The sequence below is a fragment of the Panthera onca genome, chromosome B3 (assembly GCF_046562875.1).
Source record: "Panthera onca isolate mPanOnc1 chromosome B3, mPanOnc1 haplotype 2, whole genome shotgun sequence".
In the NCBI taxonomy this organism is placed as follows: domain Eukaryota; kingdom Metazoa; phylum Chordata; class Mammalia; order Carnivora; family Felidae; genus Panthera; species Panthera onca.
In genome coordinates, this window is record NC_138344.1 from 147,295,487 (window position 1) to 147,312,007 (window position 16,521).

A 16,521-nucleotide genomic window follows, 5' to 3' on the forward strand; every position below is an offset into this window, starting at 1 on the left:
AGGGAGTTTTTCAACTTTGTCCAGTGTTGTGTTTTAACTAAGTGAGTTTGTTCTGACTGTTAAAAGAGGCTAATTCCTATCTCCCCTAGAAGTGAAGCTTTGCCTCACTATATGGTCAGTAGACTTGGTGCCTGTGGGGGTACATGGTGGTCTTTGGAGGGAGGGGCGTGGTGCTAGTCTGGGTTCCAGGCAGTCTTTTCTTAGTAAGGAAGCATCTGAGTAAGACAAGGGGGGTGGATCTTGGTGTCAGTGGCTCAGCTTCTACTGGGGGGTGCTGTGCTGCTCACTGAACTCTGTCCATGCTGATTGGCGGGAGGAAATATTGGCATCAGCAACCCCTCTAGCCCCTGCAGTTGGAGTTCCCAGCCGCCCCTGTTCAGGAAGCCCTCCCACAGAGAGAAAAATCTGTACTCGTTGGTCCCAGTCAGAACCCTGCCTTCACCCTGTCTGTGTCCAAGCCATTGGCCCACCTGGTGGCACAGAGCTCTTATATTTTATATCAGGAGCTCTAGCTGGGTTTCAAAAGTCCAAACTGTATGAACTCAGTATTATAGGGACCCCACCGATCCTCTGGGAGAGGGTTTTTCTGTGCTGTGGCTGGAGCTGGTTATCCCAGAAGGGCAGTTGCATGAACATTAGGGGCTTGGAGTTCATGGTAAAGAACATCAAGAAGGCAGCGTCCAGTTAGGTGCTCTTAGCAGAGGCTCCAATGCTAATGACCAGGGCAGTGCAATGGTGCCTGTCAGCTCTCGTGTCCCATGAGAGGCAATGCCCCCTCTCCCAAATGCACTCCAAGAAGGGACTGTCTCTCCCTATGCCAGCCAGGGGACCCTCAGATCGCAGTGCCCCCCCCATTGGTCTCTGCTCTCCTTCTTCACAGGAGCACTGCCATGCCCACCAGACTCCACCCCCGTGACAGCATGGACTTCTAAATCTTTAGTCTTTGAACTCCACATGTACAGGAGGTTGACTTCATGATTACCTTATTTTAATCTTGACTGCGTCATGGGTGCCCAGATTAACCACTCCTTCTGAGTGTGTCTGATATGTGTTTCCAGAAGAGATTGGCATTTCCATCCATGTTTTCTTTCTGCCTAGGCATCACCCATTCCATTATAGTTCTGAGTAGAACCCGATGCAGAGGGAGGAAGAATTCCCTCATTTTTACTTCCCATGTGCTTGTTTGAACTGGACATTTGTCTCTTCTTGCCCTTGTTCTGAGAGCTACATCATCAGCTCTGCAGGTTCTGAGACTAGAGTATTTCATAATCAGGCGAGAATTACACCATTGGTTTTCCTGGGTCCCCAACTTGTGACAGTAGATCATGGGACTTCTCAACATATTTTGTCATGGAAACCAATGTGCTTTGGATTCTGTTGCTCAAGGGAATCCTGACTAATACATGGAGATGATTCATCTCTTGTTTAGAGGAATTGAATAAAGCTGTAGCTCATTGAATGTCCTGAGTAGCAAATGCCAGGAGGGAAGAGTCACGTTGTTTGATTGGGACAAGCGATGGGTGAAGATAATGGGGAGCTGTGGGATCCTGTGGTCCTGGCTGCACAGGGAGTGCATCTGGGGCTGCTTTAAGGTTCAGCTGTTGTGCCTCAGGAAATCTGTAATTCACTCATGTTGAGGGACAGGAGTAAGCAATGCAAACAACTGTGTCTTTGTGCATGTTAGTGCAGTTTTCCTATGAGAACACAGTTGCTAATTCAGAAAGTTATTAGGTACGCACTGAATCCTGTGTCCAGGACTGCTGTGTTGAGAGGAAACCCCAGACCCTGACAGGAAACCTGCCTGTATCCTCCAACTGCATCTGCTCCTGGGAACACAAAGCAAAATTGTGCATAGTGTGCGCCCCCTGGTGGTGCTGATCCCCTACCTGCAGGGAGGTTAGTGTCTGGGCTCCCAGTGAGGTCCCCTCACTGTGTCTCTTGCACAGTAATATGTGGCCGTGTCCTCGGTGTTGAGGTTGTTCATCTGCAGATATAGCGTGTTCTTGGCGTTGTCTCTGGAGATGGTGAATCGGCCCTTCACGGAGTCTGCGTAGTATGTGCTACCTCCACTATTACTAATATATGCGACCCACTGCAGCCCCTTTCCTGGAGCCTGGCGGACCCAGCTCATGTGGTAGCTACTGAAGGTGAATCCAGAGGCTACACACGTGAGTCTCAGGGACCCCCCAGGCTTCACCAGGTCTCCTCCAGACTCCACCAGCTGCTCGTCACACAGGACACCTGCAGACACAAGACATGTTGGTCAGCAAACTGTCACACATCCACTGTCTCACTCATATCCACTCACAGACTCAGTGTCCCTCGTTCACCATGAATTACCTTTTAAAAGAGCAACCAGGAAAACCCAGCCCAGCACAAACTCCATGGTGAGGTGTGTGTGTTCTGTGCTGATCACAGAATGGGAACACCTGGGACTCCCGGGGCTGGGGCTCCTCTCCCAGCTGCAGGGTTGGAGCTGGACTGGTTTAATCAGCACAGGGAGGGCCCTATTTGCATATCCTCTGACTATATATCAGGCTCCAGAATTAGATTTGTTTCAAATTTAAAACCAGTGTTTGAGAGGCACTTCTAGATCACTTCTTGCAGAAGGGACTGTGACAGTATAAATAATTCTGATCTGTGAACACAGTGATCTTTTCATCTGTGTTTGCCATTTTACATGTCTTTCTCCCAGCACGTCATGTTTGGTATACTATTTTACTTTTTAGTGAAATTTAATCCTAAATACTTTATTTTGTGCCATATATTTTAATGTGTGTTTATTTTTGTGTGACAGATAGAGGGAAGGAGAGAGAGATCAGAGAGAGAGAAGGGGACAGAGAATCCCAAGCAGGCTCTGCACAATCATTGCAGACCCTGCCTTAGAATTAAACTCAGGAACCAGGAGATCATGACCTGAGCCAAAATCAACAGTAGGCACTTAACGGATTGAGCCACACAGATGCTCCATTTTGTGCCATTTTCAATTGTGTGATTTTGTTATTTTTTTCATATACTATGTTTTAGGTGTGTGGAAATACAACATATTTTTGTATGTTGATTTGTACCCTGAACTTTTCCTGAGTTTATTAGTTCTAATACTTTTTTTATGGAGTTTCTAAGATTTCACTATAAGTTCATGAGATTCTCAAACAAATAATTTTCTCTTACTGATTTGCATGTCTTTATTTCATTTTCTTACCGAATTTTTATGGGTACATCTCCAACTTGTAGGACCAGAAAGGTTTTTCCTTCTTTGCTTCTGTGTTCTTTGTCTGGTCTAAGGATTCAACTGACATAAGACAGATCTACAGAAGACAATAAATTTCATTTTGCATGTGCACAAGTTTCCTAATAATATGACACCCAGAGAATGAAGAAAGTAGGTGGCACTTGTGCCTTCTAGAATAAAAAACAATGCATTTATGAAGAGTTAACAAGACAGGGATTTGGATTTGGGCAAGTCAATTAGTGAGGAATTAACAAGGCTTGTTTGCACAGCCTTCTTGGTGCTAAAGTTCCCATTTCTGGTGTAAGGATGGTTTCTTCCATTCTGGTAGAGGGAAAGGAAGTTTCCCAGGAGAGATTTATTTCCTGCTCTCAAGGGGACAAAGGAGGGTCACAGTTTCCTTAGACTAGCTGTTACTCAAGTGACTTTCCTCCAAATAAGCAATGTGACAAGGTGACATACATTGGGTGCCATATTTTACTGGTCTTCATGTTACCATGCAGAATACCTATGTAGGGAATGAGAATCCTTGCCCGGCTCCTAATATGACAGGAAAAGCATCAGTTTTTCGCTGTTAAATATGCTGTCAGGTGTGGGCTTTTCATGTACGGCCACAATTTTGTGGAGGTAATTTCTTTCTTTCCCTCAGTTGCTGAGATTTTTTAATAATGACAGTTTGTTGAATTTTGTCTAGTTTTATATATATCAATAGATGATGATATAGGTGATCAATAGATGTGACTGCATTGTCACATATGACCCTTTCATTGTGCTGTTGCATTCACTATGCTAGGAGTTTTGCATGTATGTCCATCTGAGATATTGGCCTTTAGTTTCTCTTAAGGTGTCTTTTGATTTCACATCATAGTAAGGTTGGTCTTGTAGATGAGTTGGGGCATATTCCTTTCTTTTCAGTTTTTGGTAAGAGTCTGAGAGGTATTGGCATTAAATATCCTTTATATTTTGATACAGTTCATAGATAAAGTCCTCTGTTACCAAGCTGAATTTTTTTCTTTAGGGGCGGGATATGATTAGATTATAGATTCAATCTTACTTGCTTTAATTCTGTTAATTTTCTGTTTCTTCATGTACAGTCTTGTGGATTGTATAACTCTAGAAACTGCCTAGTTGCCCCTTAGTTATCTAATAATGGGTCTATAATTATCTAGGCATTTTCTGTTATTGTTCTTCACTTCTTTGGTATCAGTTATGTCCCCTCCTTAATTCTGATTGTATCTGTTTGAGTTTTACTTATTTCCTAGTAGAGATGCTTTTTCAATCGCATTTAGCTTTCCAGATATCAATTTCGATTTGTTAATTTTTTGTATTATTACACTCCTTATTCCTTTTATCTGTTCTAATAATTTCTAATGTTAGTTGAGTTAATAAAAATGCCAATTAATGTATCTGGGAAATTCTTATTTATATGGTACCACAAAGCACACGGAAGTGAGAAAACAATCCTGAGAAAGAAGAACAAACCTGGAGACAGCACACGTCCTTCTTTCTAAGTATATTGCAGAGGTACATTGTCTATAACACTGTGCTGCTAGCAAACAGTCAGACACACAGACCAGTGGAGCAGGTTACAGAGACCAGAATGAAATGTGTCTGGATACAGTCAGCATATCCTCCATGAGATTTCATACAATTAAAATTAGGGAAAAAATGGCCTCTTTCACAAATGGTTTTGAATTCCAGTGAGTAAAATAATGACATTTGGTCCTTATCTTATACCATACAGATATGTAGACCCCCATTCATCCCCTTCCCTGGAGTCTGGCAGACCCACCTCATCAATTAGCTACTGAAGGTGAATCTAGAGACTGCACAGGAGAGTCTCAGGGACCCCCTCTCCTGCCAGGCATCATCAGGTCTCCCCCTGACTCCAACAGCTCTACGTCACACAAGACATCTACAGATACAAGTCAGGAAAATGTCACACATCCACTGTTTCTCTCACTCCTATCCACTAACATAGTCAGTGTTTCCTGTTCATCATGAATTACTGTTTAAAATAGAACCATGGAAAACCAAAGTGAACCCAAACTCCATGGTGAGATGTCTGTGTTCTGTTCTGATCACTGAATGTGAACACTTAGGGGCTGGGGCTCTTCTCCCAGCTACAGTTTCAGGGATGGGAGGGTTTAATCAGCATACAGATGTCCTTTGACAATATAGTAAATTTTGCAACAGAATCCTCAAGAAGCCAGTGACCTTTGGCAGGTGTAAGGGATGGGGCAGTGTTTGGTGTCACAATATCTTTCAGGACATTGTGATTTATTAATTTGTGATTTTGCTGCAGTGATTATCAGTACCCATGATAATCCTTATTTTCACAAATGAACCCAAACACTTGAGGTAAGAATCAGTATACCACCATTGTACAGGTTAACAGATACACTGCGGCAGAGATGGATTGTGTGCGTGTCCAAGATCACGTATGAGGTGAGAGTAGTCCCAGTATCTGGACCTGTGCTCCCCATCGGAGGACCCATCTGCCTCCTGAACCACATGCAGGACAAGGCTGGACATCCCAGTGAGGTTTGCAGGTTCCTGACTTTCTAGAAGTCCCATGAGAGTGATGGGTGGAAGCCAGTTCTATTCTGTCACAGATATTGGAGAGAGTGAGAAGCCTCAACACAGACTCACAGAGCTAATGGAGATGCTAGGGGTTTTCTAAAAACACAAGGGGTCATTTACACATGAACTCTATGTGGACATCAATGGAACCCTCAATAATGGGCCTCTGGGTGGCTCAGTTGGTTAAGTGTCCGATTTTGACTCAGGTCATGGTCTCACAGTTTATGAGTCTGAGCCTTGTGTCGGGCTCTCTGCTGACACCTCAGAGCGTGGAGACTGCTTCATATTCAGATACTGTGTCTCCTCTCTCTCTCTTCCCCTCCACCGCACGTACTTTGCCTCTCTCCCTCTTAAAAATAAATAAACATTAAAAAAAGAAAGCCTCAATAACGTTAAAATGGTTGAATTTTATAAAAAAATGTTGAAGGCAAAACACCTGAGATCAGGAAGGATGATGTTAATTAAAAATATTTCTTCATCTATGAAATGGAGAACATTATTCTTCTAAACTCTTGTTAATGTGAGAATGATCAAAGATGTATTTATCCCAGTGTCTGACCCTGGGAAAATTTGTGTATTCCCCTTATCATGGTTTATTTAAACAGGGAGGACACTTGTGTGTTTCCACAGCTTTACAAACTCTTTGCTGTGTTCATGTCAGAAGAAGTGTGCAGAGCTTGGATCTGAAAGCCCTTGAGAGGAGACCAGTCCTCAACCAATCTCTTGTCGTGGATCATGAGCTCCCTGGTCTCTGAGTTCCCCCTGGTGGTTGTGATTGCCCCCGGTGGTCCCCGTGCTCCTGCTGTTTCACAGACCCCTGCAGAGATACAGTGACTCCTTTCCTTCCCTCCCCATTTATGCAACATGCAAGGGTGAGACCCTTCCATCATGAGCACTGCAGACCCTTCTGTTCACAGGATGTCTCCTCCTACATATTTTCCATCTTTGAACCCTTCACTCTGCTTCTTGCCTATAAATATACAGTTATATTTCCTTTAATCATTGGTGAGCAACAATCTTGAATAGTTATCCTTATCAGCTGGCAAGAGTCAGAAGAACTTTTCATTTGATAATCGAGAGAACAAAAGAAAGATTTTTGGGCTCAGAAATTCTACTTTCATGAAACTGGGATAAATGTGCTCAGCTTCAGACATGTACCTCCTTTAAGAAAAAAGGAAGTGTCAATCCCAGAGACACGTTGGAGTCTGAGATTCAGAGCATTCTGTCTTTGAACGTAACGGGTTTCCCCAGATTGATAATCAAATTGTTTCTTGTTGGTGACGCACGTCTAAATTACACTGTATTTCTTCTGGCATAGGAGTGTCAGTACCTGTTATGTTATGGTTACCATGCAGAAGCATTCAGAAAACAAAAATGGTTTTCTAGAAATGCAGGTCGGCTGATGGAGAGAGTTTCACCCCAGGATGGCAGGTACCACAGTCTCACCCTACCCAAGCTACATGGTTAGATTTGGGGTTTTAGAGGTAGTGAAATTTAGGAACGTTTTGGACTTGACTTAATATGTAATGATTTGACATGTTGCAGGATTTGGGGGTGTGGTAATGTGAGTGTCATGTGGGAGGGAGGTGAACTTCCCTGACATCAGTGTGGACTGTGGTCATCTATGTCATTCTTGAACCTGTGTAGAATAACTTATGTGGCCAAAGGGACTTGTCACATGAGATTAATTTTGAGACATTGATATTACTGCCATGTGTATGAGTCTGGGGATGGCGTTCAGGACACAGATGGGCAGTCACCAAATGTCCGTCTCGGAACTGAAGATGAGTGGGTCCTGAAGACAGCACATCTGTGGGAGGGAATACCTTGAGAATTGTGGGATGAAACCCCTCATCACCAGGCACAGACACTTTCTTGCATGAAGTTCAAGTCTCCCTCTGGATCTGAGTGTCTAACTGAACCCAGGTGGATATGCATGGATGTCCCCAAAATGCTCTGAGGTGAAGAGAAACAGTAAGGAAAGAAACATGAAGAAAGACAGATAACAGCAAGGAAAGTCACATAAAGGAGTCGTTGCCATTGAGAGAGGACTTCTGGGGATGACATGCATCCTGTTTTCTGCAGCCTTGATTGGACGATGTTGGACACTAGCCAGTGGAGGTCGGGGGCAGCCCTACAAACTGGGCTCTGGGATGTAAGAACAGAACCATAGCCACCCCAAAGCTGACTGTATTGTGGACAAGTGACATGACTCGGGAGGTTCCTCACCTGACGGTAAAGAGATGTTCTGGCCACCCTGTGGCCCCCCCCCCACCCTCTGAGGTCACTCCCTCCAGATGTTATACATTCACAGCTTCTATTGTATGTGAAACGTACCCCCTCTCAGTAAGGCGATGGTCCACTGCTGGTTCTGGGAGGATCCATTCTTGTGACCTTGTCTCTGGTATAAACCTCTTCTCTGTCTTCTAAGAATGAAAGCAAAGTTCCCCTTAACATGCAGCTAAAATCCAATATTGTGCCCTCACTTGGACCCAATTATTTGTAACAAATATTGTAACAAATTATTTGTACCAAAATTTGTCCCCTTCCTTTTTTTCCCCTGTTTTTTAATGTCTGAAGATTTTATTTATTTACATCTTTGTTAGTTAACATGTAGTGTCGTTTTAGTTTTGGGAATAAAATTTAGTGATTCATCACATACATTAACACCCAGTGCGCATCACAAGTGACCTACATAATCTCCATCACCCGTTTAGCTATTTGAATCAGAATTTTTGTGTCCTTTGTGTAAATACCTTGTAGAGAAATTGGTGGGACATAAGGTAATTCTATTTTAACTTTTTAAACTCTTCTCCAGTGTGGTCACACCACTTTGCATTTCCACCAAGAGTATAGGAAGGTTCCTCTGTCTCCACATCCTTGCCCATATCTGTTGTTTCCTGAATTGTTCATTTTAGCCATTCTGACAGGTGTGAGGTGGTATCTTATCATGATTTTGAATTGATTTTCCCCAATGATGAGTGATGTTGAGCATCTTTTCATGTGTCTCTTAGCCATCCAGATGTTTTCTTTGGAAAAGTGTCTGCTCATGTCTTTTGACCATTCACTGGATATTTGTTCTTGTGTGTTTGTTAAGTTCTTATAGATTTTGGATACTAACTCTTACCATGTATGTCATTTTCAAATATCTTCACTCCTCTGTCAGTTGCCACTTGGTGTTGTTGACTGTTTCCTCCACTGTGCAGAAGCTTTTTATCTTGATGAGGTCCCAATAGTTCATTTTTTGCTTTTGTTTTCCTTGCCTCTAGAGGCGTGTGTATTAAGAAGTTGCTGAGGTCGAGGTCAAAGAGGTTTCTGCCTGTTTTCTCTTATAGATGTTGATGCTTTTTGGTCTTACATTTAGGTTTTTCATCCATTTTGAATATATTTTTGTGTTTGCTGTAGGAAAGTGTGCCAGATTCATTCTTCTGCATGTTACTATCCAGTTTTCCCAGCACCATTTGCTGAACAGACTGTTCAGCAAATCTGGTTCTCTATTCTGTCCCATTCATGAATGTGTCTATTTTTGTGCCAGTACCATACTTTCTTGATGATTACAGCTTCGTAATACAGCTTGAAGTCTAGAATTGTGATGCCTCCAGCTTTGGATTTCTCTTTCAACATTGCTCTGCCTATTCGGTGTTTTCTGGTTTTATACAAATTTTAAAATTCTTTGTTCTTTTTCTGTGAAGAATGTTGGTGTTATTTTGGTAAGGATCACATTGAATGTGTAGATTGCTTTGGGTAGTATTGACATTTGAACAATATTTGTTTCCCAATCCATGACCATGGAATGCTCTTCCTTTGTGTCTTGTGTAATTTGCTTCATATGTTTTCTATAGTTTTTAGCATACAGATCTCTAACATCTTTGGTTAGGTTTATTCCTAGGTATGTTATGATTTTTGGTGCAATTGTAAATGGGTCTGATTCCTTAATGTCTCTCTTTTCTGCTTCATTTTTGGTATATGTATATAGTGCCAATAACTTGATGTTGTCTTTGTATCCTACAACTTTTCTGAGTTTTGTCTCCGTCCTAGAAGTCTTTTGGTGGAATCTTTTGGATTTTCCACATAGAGTATCATGTAATCTGCAAAGAGTGAAAGTTTGACTTACTCCTTTCAAATGTCTATGCCTTTTATTTTTTTTTTTCATTGTTTGATTGCAGAGGCTAAGGCTTCTAGTACTACGTTGAACAAAATTAGTGACAGTGGATATCCCTGTCATGTTCCTGACCATATGTGGAGAGCACTCAGTGTTTCCCCATTGAGGATGATGTTAACAGTGCGTGTTTTGTATATGGCCTTTATGTCATTGAAGAATTTTCCATCTATCTTTACTTGCTTGATGGTTTTTATCAAGAAAAGATAGTGTAGTTTATCAAATGCTTCTCTGCATTTATTGAAAGGATCATTTGGGTCTTATCCTATTATTGATATGGTGTATAACTTTGATTCATTGTTAATATTGATCCATCCTTGCACCCCAGGAATAAATCCGACTTCATCCTGGTAAATGATTCTTTTAATGTACTGTTGGATTCAATTTGTAAGTATGTTGTTGATAATTTTTGCATCCATGTTCACCTGGGCAATTGGTCTGTAATTCTCCTTTTCTAATTCTTCCTGTTGAAATTTTGGTAGTTTACATGTTTCTGGGAATTTATTCATTTCTTCCAGATGGCTTAATTGGTTGGTATATAGTTTTTCATAATATTCTCTTATAATTGATTGTATTTCTGGTGTTGGTTGTGATCTGTCCCATGAAATTCATGATTTTGTCTCTTTGGGTCCTTTTTCTTTTCTGTTTGAATAATCTGGTCCAGGAAGTTCAATTTTATTCATTCTTTCAGAAAGCAACCTAAAAGTTTTGTTGATCTGTTCTACTGTTTTTGTTTCTTTCTATGCCATTTATAGGTACTCTATGATTGTTTACCCTCCTCGTCTGACTTTAGGCTTCATTTGCTCTTCCTTTTCTAGCTTCTTTAGGTGTAAAGTGGTTGTGTGTTTAAAATTTTAGTTTTATCGTGTTAGGCCTGTACTGCTATCTACTTCCATCTTAAACCTGCTTTTGCTGCATCCCACAGGATTTGGACCATCAACGCTAACATTTTCATTTGCTTCCATGTATTTTTATTTCTTCTTTAATTTCCTGGTCAACCGCTTTATTCTTCAGTGCAATGGTCTTTTACTCCAACTATTAGTGGTGTTTCCAAATTTTTCCTTGTGGTTGACTCCAAGTTTCATAGTGTTCTGATCTGAAAATATGCATGCCATAGTCTCAATCTTTTTGTACTTGTAGGGGCTGATTTATGACCCAGTATGTGATCTGTTCTGGAGAATGTTCCATGTGCACTCGACAAGAATGTATTCTGCTGCTTTAAGATGGAATGTTTTGAATATATCTGTTAAGTCCATCTGCACCTGTGTCATTCAAAGCCATTGTTTCCTTCTTGATTTTCTTCTTACACTGTCTGTTCATTGTTGCAAGTGGGGTGTCCCCTACTTACAAGTGCAAGTCTCCTACTACTAGTGTATTATTATCAATGAGTTTTTTTATGTCATTAATTGCTTTACATATTTCAGTGCCCCAATTTGTGGTCATAAATATTTACACTTGTTAGTGCTTCTTGTTGGATAGACCACTTTATGATATAATGCCCTTCTTCATCTCTTTTTGCAGTCTTTGTATTTTAAATCCAGGTTGCCTGACATGAATATGGTACTACAGCTTTCTTTTTTTGTCCAGTAGCATGATAAATTGTTCTGCAACCCCTCACTTTCAATCAACAGGTATCTCTAGGTCTCAAAGTAGTCTTTTATAGGCAGCATATACATGGTTCTTGTTTTTTTAATCCATTCTGATACTCTGTGTCTTTATACTGGACTTTTTAGTTCATTTACATTCACAGTGATTACTGAAAGATATGATATTAGTGTAATTGTGTTATCACAATGTTTCTGTAAAGTAATTTTTTTTCTGGAGATTTATTCTATTCCTTTCTAATGTTTGTTGCTTTTGGTCTTTCTTTCCCACTCAAAGAGTCCCCTTTAGTATTTCTTGCAGGGTTGGGTTAGGGGTCAGAGACTCCTTTAGATTTTGTTTGTCTGGGAAGCTCTTTATCTCTCCTTCTTCTCAATGAGAAACTTCCTGGATAAAGTATTCTTCCCTGCCCATTTTTTTCCCATTCAGCACATTGAATGTATGATGACACTCCCTTCTCTCTTGGTAAGTTTCTGTGAATGGAACTAACCTTATTTGCCTTCCCTTCTTAGGGACTTCTTTTCTCTTGCTGCTTTTAGGATTTTTCCTTTATCTCTATATTATGTCAATTTTCTGATTTCTCTTGGTAATGGCCTACTTTTTTTGATTTTGATAGGAGTTCTCTGTGCCTTCTGGATTTGGATGTTCATTTCCTTCCTTGGGTTAAGGCAACTTTCAGCTACAATTTGCACAGATAAACCTTCTGTCCCTTTTTCCCTCTCTTCTTTTGGGACTCCTATGAAAGGAATTTTACTACACAGTGCAGAGTGGCTGAGTTCTCTAAGTCTACATCCATAACCCAAGAAGTTAGTTTACCCTCTCTTTTCTGATTCCTTATTTTCCATAATTTTATCTTCTATATCACTTAGTCATTCCTCTGCTGCTTCCACCCATTATTATGTGCAGTAAGCATCATGTCTCTTTCATAGCATTTTTAAATTTCACCGTTGACCAGTTTTTATGTCTTTTGTCACTGTGGTATGCATATCCTTGATGTCTTCTATGCTGTTCTCAAGCCCATCCATTATCCTTACTATTGTTGTTTTCAGTTCTGTTTTAGGCCTATTCCTTATATCTGTTTTGATTAGATCCCTGGATATGATCCTTTCTTGTTCTCTCTTTGGGAATGAATTCCTCCATATTCTCATATTGTCTAGGTCTCTGTGTTCTTCTGTGTTTTAGAAAACCTGTTATGTTTTCTGCTTCTGAGAGTCATGGCTACATTAAGAAGAGTTCATATGCTGTACGGAGACTGGCACTTCAGGAAGGGTTTGTGGTGAGTGCTGTGTGCACCGTGTTCTTGCTTTTTGGTGTTTTGGGAAGTGGGCATCACCCAATCCATTACGGTTATGAATAGAATAAAAATAAAAGTGAAGCAAATTCTCTCATTTTTGCTTCTTGTGTGCCTGCTTGAGCTGTAACATTGGCTTCCTCTTGCCCTTGGAGTGAAAGTTAAACCCTCAGGTCCCCACGTTCTCAGACTTGACACTAGTTTGGAATCAGATGAGAATTACACCTTTGACTTTACTGGGTATCCAGCATGTGATGGTATATCATGGGACTTCTCAGCCTATTTAGTCATGTAAGCCAATGTGCTATGTGTTCATTTCCTCAGGATTATCTTGACTAATACATGCAGATGCTTTTTCTCTTGTAGTTTCAAGTATTTGAAAAAAACTGTAACACATATAAAGTTCTGAGAAGCAAAGTGACATGAATGAAGTGTCATGGTGTTTGACTGGGACAAGAGCAGGGTGAGGATAACGAGGAGCTATGGGATCCTGTGGTCCTAGATGCAAAGTGAGCGCACCTGGGACTCCTGTAAATGTTCAGTTGATGTGCATCAGGATTCGTGTAAACCACTGATATTTAGTACAAGGGTAAGCAATTGTAAGAGACTCTATCTCTTGTTCATGTAAGTATAGTATTCCTGGTAAAACAGACTTTGTAAACCAGACCCAAGTAGGTAAGCACAGAATCATGTGTCCAGAGAGGCTTCCTGGGGGAAACTGCTGTATGGAGAGGAAGCCCCAGGCCATGGCATAAAACCTTCCAGCAACCCCTACCTGCACCTGCTCCTGGGAACACAAACAGAATGGTGCATAGTGTGCACCCCCTGGCGGTCCTGATCTTCTTCTACAGGGCACTTTGTGTCTGGGCTCACACTGACAACCCCTCACTGTGTCCTTGCACAGTAATACATGGCTGTGTCTGCAGAACTCAGACTGCTTAGCTCCATGTAGGCTGTGTTTGTGGATGTGTCTGCCGTCAGAGTGAGTCTGCCCTGGAACTTCTGTGCATAGCTTGTAGAATCATCTTCAGGGTCAATGCTTCCCATCCACTCAAATCCTTGTGCAGGAGCCTGTCGCATCCAGTGCAGATAGTAATCAGTGAAGCTGTATCCAGATGCTTTGCAGAAGATCTTCACTGATACCCCAGGCTTCCTCACTTCAGCCCCAGACTGCACCAGCAAAACCTGGGAGTGCACACCTGTAGAGAGGGGACAAGAGTGGATGAAATCAATGTTGACTGGTCCTGGTCCTCTCCTGTGTCCAGGGACTTGGCTGACCCTTACCTGTAGCCATTGCCACCAGGTAGAGGATTCTCCAGCTCCAGTCCATTGTGAGGGGATGTGTCTCAGGGTCTCCGGTCGAGGATGGCGTTGTACGGTGATGCTCTCAGGGCACAGACACAGCCGTACTTAACCTAGTGCTCTTAGGACTATTTGCATAGTCATGAGACAGAGTATTTCATACACAGGACCAGAACCATCTGGAGATGGTCCCAGAGACCGTGTACATTGGGACTCAGAGAGCACCAGTCTAATCCTTGTTTGAGGACATGGGTCCTTGGCCAGGTTCCTGAACTGTGTGCAGACTGAGTTCCTGCCACTGAGTGATAAGACCTTACAGAAAATTCTCCCCATTGTGGACCAGTATTGAGTGAGGCAGAGACCACCTGAACCTGTTGTTGGCTCTGATATCTGAACGTCTTATTCCTGGAGAAGCGTGTCTCCAAACTGCTGCACAAAATGGGGTAATAAATGCATTCTGGTTTCCATCTCTTAGATGAAGATATCTACAAGCCCTGGACTAGCAGCGTCTTCAAGTGTCTTCTCACTGCCTGAGTTCATTAAATGCTCTGATGGAACAGGATATTTAAACACCCTTTAGCATCCCTCATCTACTCATATTTTAGATTGCTTTCTGGAAAAGGAAACACTGGCTTCTGACAGGAAAGCCTTCCTCACCCGTTGTGAACCTACTCACCTGGGGTAGCAGCCTGGTCCTGGGTAGTACTGAAAGCTCCCTGCAGTCTAGGCCTGACCCTTCAGGGAGGTTCATGTCAAGACTCGCAGGACATTTATTCCAGTGTCTCTACTCCAGGATTACATGGTGGAGGGGAGCAGAATGTGCCACCCCAAATATGCCACTGGAATGAAACATGCTTGAGAAACAGCCAGTGCAGAGACGCACTGACCATCCTTTGTTCCCTAAACACAATATAAATCTCCTATGTGAAATACACCCTTTTTGTACCAGGAGGGGAGAAATGTCCTTAGCACCAGAAAAAGGAATTTTGGCCCCAGAATGCTGTGCAGAGAAACCTTAGTTCTTCACTACTGTAGTAACACTAAGCACATTGAAGCTCTCACTTTTTCCCCATTGAGGATGATATCAGTGTTGGGTCATTCATATATGGCTTTTATGATCTCCAGGTATGCTCCTTCTATCCCTACTTTCTTGACGGTTTTTATCAAGAAAGGATGCCGTATTTTGTCGAATGCTTTCTCTGCATCTATGGAGAGGATCATATGGTTCTTGTCCTTTCTTTTATTGATGTGATAAATCATGTTGTTTTGCAGATATTGAACCAGCCCTGCATCCCAGGTATAAAACCCACTTGGCCGTGGTGAATAATTTTTCTAATGTATTGCAGGATCTGGTAGGCTAATATCTTGTTGAGGATTTTTGCATCCATGTTCATCAGGGAAATTGGTCTATAGTTCTCCTTTTTAGTGTGGTCTCTGTCTGCTTTTGGAATCAAGGTAATTCTGGCTTCAGAAAGAGTCTGGACGTTTTCCTTACATTTCTATATTTTGGAACAGCTTCAAGACAATAGGTGTTAACTTTTCCTTAAATGTTTGGTAGAATCCCCTGGAAAGCCATCTGGCCCTGGACTCTTGTTTTTGACAGATTTTTGATTACTAATACTATTTCCTTACTGGTTATGGGTCTGTTCAAATTTTTATATTTCTTCCTGTTTCAGTTTGGTAGTGTATATGTTTGTAGGAATTTTCCCATTTCTTCCAGATTGCCCATTTTATTGGCATATAATTGATCATAATATTCTCTTATTGTTTTTATTTCTGTTGTGTTGGTTGTGATCTTTCCTCTGTCATTCTTGATTTTACTTATTTGCATCCTTTCCCTTTTCTTTTTGATCAAACTGTCTAGTGGTTTATCAATTTTGTTCATTCTTTCAAAGAACCTGCTTCCGGTTTCATTGATTTGGTCTACTGTTTTTTTTTTTTTTTGTTTGTTTGTTTTGTTTCGATAGCATTAATTTCTTTTGTAATCTTTATTATTTCCTGTTTTCTGCTGGTTTTGGGTTCTATTTGCTGTTCTTTTTCCAGCTCCTTAAGGTGTAAGGTTAGGTTGTGTATCTGAGATCTTTCTTCCTTCTTTAGGAAGGCCTGGAATGCTATATACTTTCATCTTATGACCACCTTTGCTGCATCCCAGAGGTTTTGGGTTGTGGTGTTATCATTTTAATTGACTTCCATATACTTTTTAACTTCCTCTTAACTGCTTGGTTAGCCCATTCATTCTTTAGTAGGATGTTCTTTAGTCTCCAAGTATTTTTTACTTTTCGAAATTTTTTCTTGTGGTTGATTTTGAGTTTCACAGCATTGTGGTCTGAAAATATGCACTGTATGATCTCAATC

The 16,521-nt window shown here is 41.4% G+C and overlaps 2 gene segments (V, D, J or C); both read right to left on the bottom strand.

The window, feature by feature from the left end:
• Nucleotides 1-1,897: 1,897 nt before the first annotated feature.
• On the bottom strand, nucleotides 1,898-2,454 carry LOC132675726 (immunoglobulin heavy variable 3-23-like). The segment is given in 2 exon segments: nucleotides 1,898-2,241; nucleotides 2,341-2,454. Coding segments are annotated over 2 exon segments (390 nt in total).
• An 11,295-nt stretch (nucleotides 2,455-13,749) lies between these two features.
• LOC132675163 (immunoglobulin heavy variable 1-46-like) lies at nucleotides 13,750-14,232 on the bottom strand. The segment is given in 2 exon segments: nucleotides 13,750-14,063; nucleotides 14,149-14,232. Coding segments are annotated over 2 exon segments (360 nt in total).
• Between the last annotated feature and the right edge of the window lie 2,289 nt (nucleotides 14,233-16,521).